General features: G+C 37.7%; 1 protein-coding gene across 3 annotated transcripts; it reads left to right on the plus strand.

The window, feature by feature from the left end:
• The first annotated feature begins 506 nt into the window (after positions 1 to 506).
• On the plus strand, positions 507 to 13,580 carry LOC138307528 (glyoxal reductase-like). 3 transcript variants are annotated; one of them, XM_069248324.1, is made up of 7 exons: positions 507 to 599; positions 5,104 to 5,320; positions 7,270 to 7,398; positions 9,489 to 9,596; positions 10,287 to 10,505; positions 11,691 to 11,838; positions 13,169 to 13,580. In XM_069248324.1, exons 2-7 carry the CDS (start codon positions 5,130 to 5,132, stop codon positions 13,226 to 13,228), a joined length of 855 nt encoding a protein of 284 aa, XP_069104425.1. In that variant the 5' UTR covers positions 507 to 599; positions 5,104 to 5,129; the 3' UTR covers positions 13,229 to 13,580. The 3 variants fall into 3 exon arrangements, with proteins under 3 accessions (XP_069104425.1, XP_069104426.1, XP_069104427.1); XM_069248325.1 differs by lacking the exon at positions 507 to 599 and adding an exon at positions 706 to 860; XM_069248326.1 differs by lacking the exon at positions 507 to 599 and adding an exon at positions 3,579 to 4,378.
• Positions 13,581 to 15,444: the final 1,864 nt, after the last annotated feature.

Genomic DNA, 15,444 nt, shown 5'->3' on the forward strand with positions numbered 1-15,444 from the left:
GACCAGCTCATTCCCAACCCCGGAGACGGTGGTTGCCTGACGCCCGAAACGGTAACAATAGGGTATCTCTGGACCGATAACGGCCCAGCCAGATGTATCACTCGAACCGGTGCCGGTTCACTGAAACAGAAATCCCAGGACTCCTTTGATCCCTGGACCTACCACCAAGTCCCAAATATAAAGTGGGGAGGAATGTAGTGAAAATTGCCCAGGGATGTCAAGCGTCCCGAAGACCCCTGACCGGACACTACCGGAAGTGACGTTGGGGCTCCCGCTTGAGCCCCAGTTCCAGACCTAGCCCCAACCGAAACGGACGTGTGAGTTGTTGACCACCCCTGTATTGGAGCTATTTGGAGCCAGACACAGCCCAACGATGGCGTCTACGCTTGCTGTCGAGCCCGCGACGCGGAGTAGGTGAGCCAGTCATTCAGCGGACTGTGTTACATTCAGTTTTCACAACAACAACAACAACATCGAAATTTAGAAACAAGGAAGTAACTACGTTTCTGAACTATGAACGATAACTCTGGCTAGATCGACGGTTTCCGGCCTGCCGACAGTAACACAAAGTTCAGTTTTATCCGGATGATTTAATTAAGGTAAGATTATGTAATATGTAAACATAATGTGAACTAGTAGATGCAAATTGTCCTTGAACTATGGTACGCAGGCGCAGTAGTAAAGATAAGCTTAATAGCTTATAAGCGCATGTTGTGACGACGAGATTGAAAGTGAAAGTAGAAGTTAAAACTTGGATCAGGACCCCATTCGGATCACGGATTAGAAATAATGCTCTTTTTACCACATGCACATTTTACCTGAAAAATGAACTTGCATGAAGTCATAACCATACACTTCCGGTATATTTAAACAAAATTTTAAAATAGTAATCGACTTTATTATGCTTGATAAAAACACGATATGTGAAAGATCAGTGGCAAAATTTGCTATAGAAAGAAAAAATGTTGTTTTGGTGATCCTGTATCTGTATCTGTTACGCCGCTATATCCCAAGACTGGTAATTTTGCGCGCGGGTGAGAGAGAGCGCAGGAGGTGGTTAGTAGCGCGTTTTGAGTGCTGATCTGAATGCCTCGATACTCAGCCTCCCGGCCCGCTGCAATGAACTACACTATTTTCCAGGTGGTTCCAATCTAGTATATAGTTCTAGTGAAGAATGAGTTTTTGTATTGGTCAGTCTTTGGCGATTTAACTCTGAAGCCTCTGTCGTTGTTACATATTGATCTTTGAACGATGTTGATGGAATTAAAGTCACATAGGTTCTTAGCAGTAATTTATGTCTTCCCTGTTTTTTTTGGTAGAAGGTAATCTGATGGAGTTATAGTTGGCACTAACCCCTCCACGACCCTGTATAGATATACGAGTCTGTTGTGTCGACGTCTGACCTCTAATGGTGGTAGGTCCAGATTGTTCAGCATTGTTGTTACACAGCCTGTGTTGTTGGATCTATAGTCTCCCGTGATGAATCTTGCTGCACGGTGCTGTATACGCTCTAGGGTATTGATGTCATTTTGGTAATATGGGTCCCATACTATTGATCCGTACTCTAATATTGGTCTTTACTAATCCTACATATGCGCTACGCCTACTAGATTGTGGACAGCTGCGTAGGTTCCTTCTTAAGAAGCCGAGGGTGGAGTTTGCTCTATTGGATATGTTGGTTATATGTTGGTGCCATTTCATGTCCTCAGAGATGGTAATTACCAGAAGTATGTATTTTGATCGCACCTGTTGAAGGATAGTATTGTCCAAGTTGTAGAAGTGGGTGGTCTTTTGTTTAATACTTAGGATGTAGCATTTTCTTAGCGTTAAACTTCATACCCATGTGTTAGCCCAGGTTTCCAGGTGTTTAAGGTCTTGTTGTAGAATTACATGGTCGTTGTGCGATCTTATCTTCCTATAAAGAAGGCAGTTGTCTGCAAACAGGCGGGTTTGTGATTGGACACAATCAGGGAGGTCGTTGATATGACAAAGAAACAATATTGGTCCTAGTACCGTACCCTGGGGGACCCCTGAGTCCACAGACACTGATTTGGTTTGGACCCCTTCAAGGACTACTTGCATAGATCTTGCAGTTAGAAAGTGGGATAACCATAAGTGGATTGGCCCATCTATTCCATAAGATGTCAGTTTGTGTAGCAGTTTCTTGTGTGGAACGGTGTCGAACGCTTTGGAAAAATCCAGGATGGCACAGTCTGTTTGCGTATTATTATCGTGCGAGTGCAGTAGGTCTTCCATGTGACGATGAGTTATGATTCACATGAATACCCGCTCCTGAAGCCATGATTGAGGTTGGTAAGTATGTTATTGTTCTCTAGGTGGTACATGAGATGGCGGCAGATGATGTGTTCAAGAATTTTGCATGAGACGCAGGTAAGGGATATGGGTCTGTAGTTTTCAGCCAGGTGTTTATCTCCCTTCTTGTAGACGCTAGTGATGTTTGCCTTCAGCCAGTCTGTTGGTAATTTGCCGGAGTCCAGGGATATCTGGAAGATGGCACTGAGCCCGAATGGGGTCCTACGTCCTTATGTAGATCTAGACAATATTTTGCATAAACTTAAAGCCAAAGAATATGTCTGTTTAGGGTTTAATTTTGGTAAAAAATTTAAACTGATCATAACTGAAGTGCTAAAACAAACTCAGCATATTTCATTTAGACTAGTGATTAAATAGTTGGACTTGTGATTTTTTTTTTTTTTTACTAGTCCAAATGACTAGCAGCGAAAAATGTTAACGTCACAGACTGAAAAACAGCTGTGATGAAGTTTTCAGACGTTGGTCCTCGTGCCGGGAACGGAGTGGAGGCAGGGTATGATTATTCGTTCTAACTGAAAAAAGTGACTGGCCTACCGACCCTACTGGTATTTTTTTGCCAAAGTAACCCTAAACAGACCTTTTTTGTTCTAATAAAGTGCAATTGTTCTCAATATGGATCAAGTTCATATTTAAAGATGCTCCACTGCCAACAGAGCATAATAATGACATTCATCATTAAAACAATGATTGATGTTTAATCATGTATATATATGTCTAATTAACACAAAAAATAGTATAAGATAATTTATTTTGTCTTTGGGGCATGCACGTGAGTCAGTACTTCATTCCATATATACATATCAGGGCTTTTTCTCACTGCTTTGGGAATGGGGCCTATGGCTTTGAATTTGGGAAAATGTGCGACAAAACCAGGATTTGGGAAAAATTATGATATTAAGCATAACAAATAAGAATTTTTTATTTCCAATGTATTTTATGTACTTTTCTGAAGCCAATTCACAAATACTTAAAGTCTTAACCAACTAAGCTCATGTAATATTTTTGGATAGTTTTGAAAGAAATTTCGATTTTGGAAAATTGAAGGCTTGAATTGGGAAAAATTTAGAGGTTTTGCCATGGGGAATGGGGCCGATTTTCGGCCCCAAATCATGTTGAAAAAAAGCCCATATAGGATATAGTGCCACAATTTTTTTTTCAGGATGCAATTAATTACCAGTATATTTCATATTTTTAACTTGAAGCTCAAACTTTTCAATGCTGGTAATGGTGTGAATTAAGCAACTTTTGTAACTGAAGAAAAATACTAAATCGTCTGCTCCTGTTTTTGATAGTAAAAAAATACCAATTGTCAGCGGTGGAGCATCTTAAGATTTTACTAGACATGACTGATACATTTTTTTAGGCATTTGGTTACAAAAATTACATTTGTGTGTGTGCATACATAATTTAGGATCTATATATACCAGTTCAGTACATATGTACTAAATGTATTTGGTATGGAGAGTCAGTAGAGTCGTATATTTGCACAATGGATAATAATCTTGGTCAAGGCACTCGACAAGTGTATTTTTTCTGCTTTTCAACATTTGCACCCATCTACATTAAAGGGACAATTTACTCAGGCTAATTCTTTTACATAACCACAAAGTAAAATTGGCATAAATGCATAGTTTTATATTTCTTATGAAACATATAACATAAAATATTGACAAATTTCATGTCATTGTTTAGTTTTTAATTGATACCGTTGTAATAACAAATCGTTGATCAGTATGATTAAGCAGGTACAATATGTACGCTGTACCCATACCCGAGCCAAAGTCAAGAACGCTAAACAAATGAACTACATAACCACTGAAGAGGTGATAAAATGATTTTTTAGGCAAGACCATTCACCTAATAAGGTAAACACACTACTGTCAGAGCGATTTGAGCAGTTCTAGACATAAGCTGCTTTACTCTACGAGCAAGGGACAGGGTTCGGCATACAATATGTTTGACCACAATGTGTAATGGCGGACAGCGAGCGAGTTTGAACATTTCACAAGCGTTCCATCACCATGGGCTTTTCTGGCATATCACAGTAAAACCGACTGATCTAATTTCCATTAGAACTGGGTTTTTTTCCGATATATGTACAGATTTTAATGATCTCTTAGACTGAATTGTCCCTTTAAGTTAACCAAGAGAAGATGGTTGAGAGTCTAATATTGATATTTTAGGAAAGATCTAGGCTGGCCAGAGTTCATCATATACTCATTGACACATTTTAGATCCATTCTTTAATGTTGTCAAAATCTTATGATTTTATTTCTGAAATTGACTTGGGCAAAGCTCTAAATAATTCTTGCCTGTTGCAATTCTAGCTCTGATTGAATAACAACATCTCAAGTAAATAGCTTCCCCTCATGACTCAATGACAGGCAGTCATGATACACTTGTACATTATTATATGCATACTCACACATAAGGCCAAAAAAACAATGTTTGTTTAGGGTTACATTTGCAAAAAAGATAGGGTTGGTAGGTCAGAATAGTGTCTCTCACTCTGAAGCAATGGCTGAAACCTTAGTCTGAGATCGAAATCCTGACTTTTAAATTTTTTTCGAAGAAAAGTGGAGAAAAAAATTAGGGTCGGGGGTAAAAAATTAGGGTCAGTCGGGTAACCCTAACAAATTTTTTTTTTGGTCTACATAATGTAATGCTCTCAGCCTCTAACTGTGAAATGATTTGAATATTTATACATGTATAAAGTACAAACTTTTATGTATGTTTTAACCTTTTAGCTATCTTCTACGTTGTTTTCAGTCTGAACTTTTACTATACGGTTATATATGAAGAAAGCCATGGCTAGTATAGCTACAGGTTTGACCAGCACGGTCAAGTTAAATGATGGAGTCACCATGCCCTTATTTGGTCTTGGGCTGTACTTGTCAGAGTCTGGACAAGGCGGACAGGCCGAGCGGGCAGTCACTCATGCTTTGTCGAAGGGATACAAACTACTGGACACAGCGGAATTCTATGGGTAATGTTACTTGTCTCTGCGTAAGAGTAATTGCTAGTACATTGTATAGGGTTTTTTGATACCTTCATTCAACAATGAATTTTTTATCTCTGAGCCTGCATAAAATATATGAAGTTTCACAAACATTCTTAAATCTCTTGGCTTATATATATTTAGTGATTAATTTTTAATCTTAAAATTTCCCATAGTTAAGGAAGTTTTCTTAACTTGAGTTTTTTCCCTATAGTAAACTTTTGTATTGCTTTCCTATTCAAAATTTTAAGTGAAGAAATGTCTGGATTTTTGCATGAAATTGGGGCCTGGTTTGGGAACTAAAATGCCACATAGCTGGCTAGCTAGATAGATAGATTTCTTTATTTCCTCTGGTTAGAGATTTACATCAATCATATCTTTTGTTTACATCAAATCAAAACAACAAAGTATATACACAATCATAGAAGAGTGTTCATCTCTGCAATCATTGCAGGCACCAGATCAGCAATATTTACCATCATTATAAAGCCCACTTTTCTTGGTCCAAGAATATGTCTTTTGAACTTCCAAGTATAAAATTGCATTGTCTTTCGTCTGTTAAATGGTCGAATTTTACGTAATCCGATACGTCTAATACGTTTACTAAAAACTCTAATAAATTAATAATGTATCGCGACTTTTGAATATTGCCAGACACTGGACTGGAAAATGAACCGTTATATTAGCAATTTCTTTCTTACATATTTAAAATGTCATCATGTTTTTCTCATGACGATATGATAATTTTACCAGTTCGGCAAGCTTCCATGTATATTTCGGTTAATCTAGACTCAGTAGTCACAGCGGGTTAGGACCATGAGTGTAGTGAATTGAATTGTATGTCTGTAGTCTTTTAGAAGATACAATAGCGTCTTGCCAGTTTTTAGCTCACCTTATCCAAAGGGCCAGTGAGCTTAAGTCATGGCGCGACATCTGTCGTCCGTCCGTCAACATTTCCTTTAAATCGCTACTAGTCATAGAGTTCTGCATGGATTGTAACCAAATTTGCCCACAAACATTCTTGGGTGAAGAGGAACAGAACTTGTATAAATTTTGGCTCTGTGACCCCCCCAGGGGCAGGAGGGGCAGGGCCCAATAGGGGAAATAGAGGCAAATCCTATAAATCACTACTTGTCCTAGAGTTCTGCATGGATTTTAACCAAATTTCGCCATAAACATCCCTTGGGGGAAGGGGAACAGAACTAGTATAAATTTTGGCTCTGACCCCCTGGGGGCAGGAGGGACGGGGCTCTATAAATGGCTAAATGTCCTAGAGTTCTGCATGGATTGTGACCAAATTTGGCCACAAACATCCTTGGGGGAAGGGGAACAGAACTTGTATAGATTTTGGCTCTGACCCTCTGGGGGTAGGAGGGATGGGCCCAATGGGGGAATTAGAGGTAAATATTCAAATTCTTTCAGAAAAGAAACAATGAACCTGTATTCAGAACATTACTTGCCATTACAAACCAGGTGAGCGATACTGGCCCTCTGGGCCTCTTGTTATAATATAAATTCTCGACTGTTTTTCTACAAAAGATGTCTAGTAATTTCTCCTGTGTAATATTTTGACATATGTCACTAGTGTAATATCACCTGGAGCGAATTTCATTGGCTGGGAATTCATTGTGATGTCATGACAGAAACAATTAAATGACATTAGGAAAGATTATGCAATGTCAGAATTTCAAGGACAGCATCACTAAATGGCATCACTGCTAGATCATCACAAGTGAGATTCTTCGAAATGTATGCCGTAGTTATGTGATAATTATCTTAAATTTGTGTTATTTTCATTTGAGATTTTATGAAACTTGTCTCAAAGTTTTAATTTTTGCTCGCTAAGGCTTGCAAAAAAAAAACTTGGAAGTCTCATTTCATTAATTCTCATATGAAATGAACACTTGCTGAATAATCTATGTATATGTAATTTTCAGTAATGAGGCAGACGTAGGGAGAGGAATAAAGAGCGGTGCTGTTAAGAGAGAGGATGTGTTTGTTGTCACAAAACTCTGGGAAAATGGCTACGATCGATGCAAGAAAATCTTCAACAAAAGCATCAACATGTAAGTAAAAATAATAAGCAGCAGACTTACTCCCCTTCATTTCACTCAAATACAATACAGACAGATGTATCAGAGTTACTCTCCTCCCGAAGGGTCAGGATGACCTTTAGTCATCATGTTTCATCTGTTGTCGTCCACTGTGCGCCGTCCACTGGCTGTCGTGCATTAACTTTTCACATTTGAACTTTGAAGTTCTACTTGTGTGAATTAGCTGAAACTTGCATGCAATGATCCTGACATGGTCCCGACAAAGTGTTGTTATTTTTCATGTTGATCCAAAATTCAAGATGGCTGTCATAGCTACCATCTTGAAAACACATTTTGAACTTCTTCTCAAGTTTTACCGGTACTATTTGGCTGAAACTTGCTTGAAATGATCCTGACATGGTCCCGTCAAAGTGTTGTTACATCTGTGGTTGATCCCAAATCGAAGTACATGTATGCTACAATGTCACTATATCTAAAAAATTTCCTATGTGATTATTGCCAAGGTAGTCAGATGACCGTTTAGTCCCTTGTGCCTCTTGTTGTTGTTGTGGAAAAGGAGCAGGTCGGTGTGGTTTTTACGTAGTGTTAAATATGATCTCTGTCACTCAACTGACAGAGCATGCTTCTTCATACTTGCCAACTTTTCAAAATTCTCATGGGGGAGAAAGTGCGTGAAGACATTCTTTGGCTCAGTCGGTAGAGCCGTAGATTTCCATGTCGGAGATTGGGTTCGATTCCTTGTCGGGGTATTCGACAGGAATGTATATTTTCCCTGTTCTTCTACTTTGACGCCCAACTAAATAACCCATGGAAGGTGGTTTAAGAGTCTCTGGTTAAGATTTAGGAAATCTCAAGAAAAAAACGGGAGTAGTGTAAAAGGAGCAGGTCGGTGTGGTTTGTACATAGTGTTAAATACGGTCTCTGTCACTCATCTGACGGTGCATGCCTCTTTGGCTCAGTCGGTAGAGCCATTGATTTCCACGTCGGAGACCTGGATTCGATTCCTGGTCTGGGCACCCAATAGGAATGTGTATTTTCCCTGTTCTTCTACAGTAGGTTAAATAAAGGCTATATTGACCTATATCTGATACATGTACCTGTGTGTTGTAGGTAAGATATAGGCTATGTAGCCCAATATCTGATACACTGTGTGTCTTAGGTTAGATATAGGCTATATTGACCTATATCTGATACACTGTGTGTTGTAGGTTAGATATAGGCTATGTTGACCTGTATCTGATTCACTGTGTGTTGTAGGTTAGATATAGGCTATGTTGACCTATATATGATACACTGTGTTATGTAGGTTAGATTTAGGTTATGTTGACCTATATATGATACACTGTGTGTTGTAGGTTAGATATAGGCTATGTTGACCTATATATGATACACTGTGTGTTGTAGGTTAGATTTAGGTTATGTTGACCTATATATGATACACTGTGTGTTGTAAGTTAGATATAGGCTATGTTGACCTGTATCTGATACACTGTGTGTTGTAGGTTAGATATAGGCTATGTTGACCTATATCTGATACACTGTGTATTGTAGGTTAGATATAGGCTATGTTGACCTATATATGATACACTGTGTGTTGTACATGTAGGTTAGATTTAGGTTATGTTGACCTATATCTGATACACTGTGTGTTGTAGATTATATATAGGCTATGTTGACCTATATCTGATACACTGTGTGTTGTAGGTTAGATATAGGCTATGTTGACCTATATCTGATACACTGTGTGTTGTAGGTTAGATATAGGCTATGTTGACCTGTATCTGATACACTGTGTGTTGTAGGTTAGATATAGGCTATGTTGACCTATATCTGATACACTGTGTATTGTAGGTTAGATATAGGCTATGTTGACCTATATATGATACACTGTGTGTTGTACATGTAGGTTAGATTTAGGTTATGTTGACCTATATCCGATACACTGTGTGTTGTAGATTATATATAGGCTATGTTGACCTATATCTGATACACTGTGTGTTGTAGGTTAGATATAGGTTATGTTGACCTATATCCGATACACTGTGTGTTGTAGATTATATATAGGCTATGTTGACCTATATCTGATACACTGTGTGTTGTAGGTTAGATATAGGCTATGTTGACCTATATCTGATACATTCCCCATCCAGTGGTAAATGCGTGGAGACTTACAAAGCCATGCTGGAACTCAAACAGGAAGGACTTGTCAGGTATGTAGATTTGTCGTTATTATCACTGTCGTTTTAGCATCCTTGATATTCCATGGGTTATTATCAATTTATCACTGTATTTTTAGCATCCTTGATATTCCATGGGTTATTATCACTGTCGTTTTAGCATCCTTGATATTCCATGGGTTATTATCACTGTCGTTTTAGTCACCACTGGACTAATTTATAGTGATACTGAAAGCATTTTATGAGAAAAAAACCAACCAATCACAGTAAATCCTTTTGAATAATTGTGGATAGTGAAGACCTGTTTGAAATCCATAAATATATAGTATACCATTATTTTTTATGTATATCAAAGGACCAAACTACCTATCTCATCTGTTATACATAGAGCCTTCACGTTTCTGTGACATAGGCCAGGGTGGATATACCAACAGTGGTAGTTTAACTTCGGAATATCGAAGATGATTACAGAGTTATTGCCCTTGCTGGTAGGTATTGATTGTGACATCATTATTTCATGACTAATACAGCTCCTTTTCTTTTCACATGTCATAATCTATACCTAATCACAAAAACACATATTCCTGTAATTTGCAGATATGGTATAGATTTAAAGAGTTATAATATTGTATCTGTAGTCACCTTTCACTAAATTAAATGTGTAATGAGTGGCAGTGTATCATACTTATACAATGTAGACCTAATTGTCTGGATGTGATACAGGTCTGTGGGCGTGTCTAACTTCGGAGTTCACCATCTAGAAGGGTTGAGGGAGGCGGGACTTCCGACCCCATCTGTGAATCAAATTGAACTTCACCCCTGGCAACAGAAGACTGAGATCGTCAACTACTGCAGACAAAACGGAATCACAGTCATGGGTTACTCACCCTTAACTAAGGGGAAGAAACTCCAGGACAAAACTTTGGTGGAAATTGCAAAAAGGTGTTAAAGTGTTAAATGATCCTTTATTGGAGATTTCATACTTTTGACTCATCCATCCCTAAAAATTCATGATGAACTGTTCCATCTTTTGAATCAGAAGAGTTCGACTCTGTCTACAGGGGTGGTTGAGTTAATTCTGGATAGAGAGCATGATATTAATGTTGTAAACCATCAGGGCTTTCGTGTTATATCATAACACGAAAATCAATATCGATCCACTGGTCAGCTCAATCTGATTAAAATGCAGATCCTTATACCCACTCAGTTATATAAAGGATCTGACAATATCCCATAGAAGGTCACGTTCAGATGACCTTTATACCACGTGGTCTTCATATAAGATGCATTTTCAACACACCTTGTCACATCATTTGAAAATGATATTTTGTCCCAGTATACATATAAATGTACAATTAGCTTTATTGTGCTCTTTGGGTGAGATAACTACGTAAACCAAAATAATTCTGACAGTTTTTTCAAACTATTTCGTCCCTGAAATTCTCTGTCAAAATTTTGCAAGTAGCAATTTGATTGGCCTTTTCCAAAGGTCACCTGGACATGACCCCCAAAGGGATTTTCTCAGATCCTCTTATCAAACGTAGTGATAATAAGGATCTGTATTTTAATCAGATTGCTGGTCAGCTACTTCTGTCATTTTTATTTGTTTAATTTGAATAGTATTTTTTTTTCTCTTCAAAAGTAGTAACCAAGCGGAACAAAAAAAAAGAAAACTTTCACTTGGTCAGAAAAACTCTTTGATATTGTTAATAGTATTGTTTAAGATAATTTACGTTGATATTTTACATTATCCAAGCAAACTTATCTAATCTATAATAACCGCTAAACGGGAGAGAGAAAAACATCACTATAGACAGGCTGCCTTTATAGATATTTTTTAGGCTTTTGTCCCAGTCATCCAGACAAGTTCAAAATGTAACAGTAATGTGTAATTGTAGGCCTAATTACATGTATTCACATGTATGTAACATGTATGTACATGTACATGTATATGGAAAAATAATAGTAAAGAATGTAAACTTTAAAATAAGTGGTTGTTTTACACATGTAAGATTTACTTAATATTTTATTCAGAATAAATGTAAATTTTGATATGTTTTGAAATAAGGAGATCTATATCATGGTGAGATCATATCAGAATTTAAAAAAGAAAACTTATTATTACAGACACAACAAATCACCGGCCCAGATTTTGATCCGATGGTCAGTGGAGCAAGGCTTTATAACGATACCTAAGTCGTCAGATCCGAGTCGGATAGAACAGAACACTGAAGTGTTTTCCTGGAGTCTGGACAAGGATGATCTCAAAACTTTGGTACGTACAGTGATGGACAAATACACAGCAGGTTTTGTTTTTTGTGTCACGTTTACTGTATACATTTCGAGTGTGTAAGATTTCATGATTCACTGTTAGGAACTTATACACAGGAGTTTGAAACTCCTTGGCCCTGCAGGTAGGGCGTAAGAATCGTACCTGCTGCCCCTATTGCATGATCGTAAAAAGCGACTAAATTTAGGATCTTATCTTTTCTCTTCTTCCTAACTGACTTTATCTTTCCTAATGCCTCCCTTGGCACCGCCTCACTTTTGGCCTTGAGTTGAGCGTTGGCCCCTGTGAGGAAGGCTCTGGGTTCTGTCCCCTGGCCGAGACACACCAAAGTCTATAAAAGTGGTAGTTTCTGCTCCTGCTTAGCGCTCAGCACACAGGGAGTGGGACGACTGGTTCGCCCGTTGTCAGTATAATGTGACCGGGTGGGGTGTGTTGCTTGGTGTCTTCGGCGGCATGCTTCAGTGATATAGCACTATAAAAAGGGCAACAGTTCCACTATACAAGAAGACACAACATGAATATACCGCAGTCTCCCAAAACAAGCACCTCGCACAACATACACGCAACACACCGCATACATGGGAGGCCGTCCTTACATGACCATAGCTGTTAATAGGACGTTATATTAATCAAACAAACAAAATTGAAACTCCAGGGTCGTTTACTTGATAGGTGTGCCATGTAAATCCATAACTTTTCAAAAATTTTGCAAGGTATCAAATTTCTTGAATTTGGTGGAATCTGCGAATCTAACGAAATAAAAATCCCTGCGAATATTAGAAACTATACCGTACTTCATCCTGGATATCCCACTCTCATTATATCCACCCCTGGACTATGTCATAGCACAACTGAAGCATTTCAGGTGAAAAACCCCCTGACCTATCACAGCTAGGCCTACAGTGTACCTGGGAAGATTTACAGAGAACAACGTTTATGTTAGTGGATTCTTTTGACTTACTACAAAGGACCTAACTACCTGTCACTTAGAGCCTTCAGTTTTGCTATGGCATATTCCAGGGGTGAATATTACGACAATTAGCTTTTCTGACTACCAAATTTTTTGCTTAAATAATAGGCACTTTTTCCATATATTTTTAAGTGCATACTACACACATACAAACCCTGGCCAGGCTCTGGGTTATGATCCTACAAGTCCTAGTGTTTAGCAACATTTTGTATATATGTCCTTTATTGGCTACTGGACTTCTCACCAATTACAACAAAAGATATATCTGTTTTTCAATATTCATAGTTACTGGTGTCTTTTAGTATTTTATATGAAACATTCACTTTTTAATTTTGTTCTCTTCAGAATGAGATGCCAGATTGGTCCTGTACTTGGAATCCATGTAAAAGTGCCTGGCAGGGATAAATGGAGGAACGTATTCATATTTATATAAATACAATTAGTAGTTATATTACCAGTGCTGTCTTAATCAGATATACATGTATAATATTTGCCAGACACAACTTTTATTTATCAATTACATATCTTTTAGTGTTTATTAAGGTTTTAAAACACAATCTGAACACTACCAATTCAGCTATCTGGTCGCTGATAATCAGCCCAGTTCAATTATGTCAGAACTGTATAGTAAACCTGAATAATCCAGAAACCTGGCTGTAGCGACCAAATATACTGCTCACAGTGACATCTGGTTTTAAAAAAAGTTACTATTATACTGTTTTGTGTATGTGTTCACATTTAATTTTACTGTTAAACGGTTGTCAATATACATACCTTATAAAAAATAAAAATAAAGTACTTTACTTTAATTGGTTTTGGTTGTATTCCTACAAAAGAACAATATATGACTGTTTTTTGGTATATGGTTTGGCTGTTGCACCATTTTAAAAGTAATTATTTTCACTCCCTGCAATATTTGTAAATTCCTGGACTGACCTGGATTTTGACACTGGCTTTATCTACATGTAGGAAATTGCCTGGGGCTCATCTGAAAAAATACATTATAAATTCACCCAAGATCCCTGTATTGAATTTTATAAACACTAACAACTTAACAATGTACATCCAACCAGGTCAAAACGGGGTTATAATAAACGGAAAACGCACAAAAAGGCCTTTTCATTTGGGTCTTATGACCAAAAGGGTTCTGGATGATGACCTATAGTCATTCCTGTTTCATCCGTTGTATCTCAAACCATAACACGGCCTTGCGCCGGTACATTAACCTTTTAGCATTTTTGAACTTTTTATCAGTTTCTTACCTGTGTGATTTAGCTGAAACTTGCATGAAATGATCTTGACATGGTCCCAACCTAGTGTTATTATTTTTCGGGCTGATCCTAAATCAAAGATGGCCACAGTCGCCATCTTGAAAACGCATTATGAACTTCATCTCAAGTTCTACCAGAGATTTTTAGTTGAAACTTACAAGAAATGAACTTGACATGGTCTAAAACAAGAGTTGTTATTATTCAGGTCGATCCGAAATCCAAGATGGCCACCACAGCCGCCATCTTGAAAACACAATTTTTTTTTCCCATAAGAACTGTCCTCCTATGACTCTGACTGGTTATGTCTCCATAACAACCATCCCCCTATGACCCTGACTGGTCACGTCTCCATAACATCTGTCCTCCTATGACCCTGACTGGTTATGTCTCCATAACAACTATCCCACTATGACCCTGATGGCGACGATGATGAGGTATTGACCGATGATGATGATGATGATGATGATGATAACATCTGTCCTCCTATGACCCTGACTGGTCATGTCTCCATAACAACCGTCCTCCTATGGCACTTGGATGATGATGATGATGATGATGATGATGATGATGATGATGACGATGATGATGATGATTTGAACGATGATGAGGATGAAGATGATGATGATATATTGAATAATGAAATAACGGAAGATGAAGTTTAAAAAAGCGATCGGGCAGTTAAAAAATGGTAAAGCCCCTGGTTATGACAAAATATTGAATGAATATTTAAAACATTCACCTCCAGAAATGGTTACTATTTATTGTAAACTTTTTAATATTGTTCTTAACTCTGGTATCATACCGGAAGATTGGACAATTGGAGTAATTAATCCCATATATAAAAATAAAGGAGACCCACAGGATCCCGATAACTACAGGGCAATCACCCTTATAAGCTGTTTAGGAAAGCTTTTTACATCTATAATAAATAACCGCCTAAATCTTTATGTAAAGCAAAAGCAAATTCTTTCTATTAATCAAGCAGGATTCCGTAAAGATCATTCAACAGTCGATAATATTTTTATTTTACATATGTTGATATCTTTTTACCTGAATAGTGGGAAAAAACTCTACTGTACATTCATAGATTTTAGAAAAGCTTTCGATACGGTTTGGCGAGCTGGACTATGGATGAAACTTCAAAAATCACATATTAAAGGCAAATGTTTTACTGTTATCAAGAATATGTATAATAATATCAAGTCATGTGTTAAACATAATGGAAAAGTATCAGATTTTTTCCCGTGTTTAATTGGTGTAAGACAAGGCGAAAATCTTTCCCCTATACTATTTTCATTATTCTTAAATGATTTAGAAACTTTTTTTAAGTCTATGAAAAGCGTTCCTCTC

Source organism: Argopecten irradians, chromosome 14 (genome assembly GCF_041381155.1).
Source record: "Argopecten irradians isolate NY chromosome 14, Ai_NY, whole genome shotgun sequence".
Classification (NCBI taxonomy): domain Eukaryota; kingdom Metazoa; phylum Mollusca; class Bivalvia; order Pectinida; family Pectinidae; genus Argopecten; species Argopecten irradians.

Coding starts and splice junctions, on each gene's coding strand:
- LOC138307528 (XM_069248324.1), top strand. CDS start 5,130: ATGAAGAAAGCCATGGCTAGTATAGCTACAGGTTTGACCAGCACGGTC. Junction 7,399..9,488: donor TTCAACAAAAGCATCAACAT/GTAAGTAAAAAT, acceptor TGTGTGTTGTAG/GTTAGATATAGGCTATGTTG. Junction 9,597..10,286: donor AAACAGGAAGGACTTGTCAG/GTATGTAGATTT, acceptor GATGTGATACAG/GTCTGTGGGCGTGTCTAACT.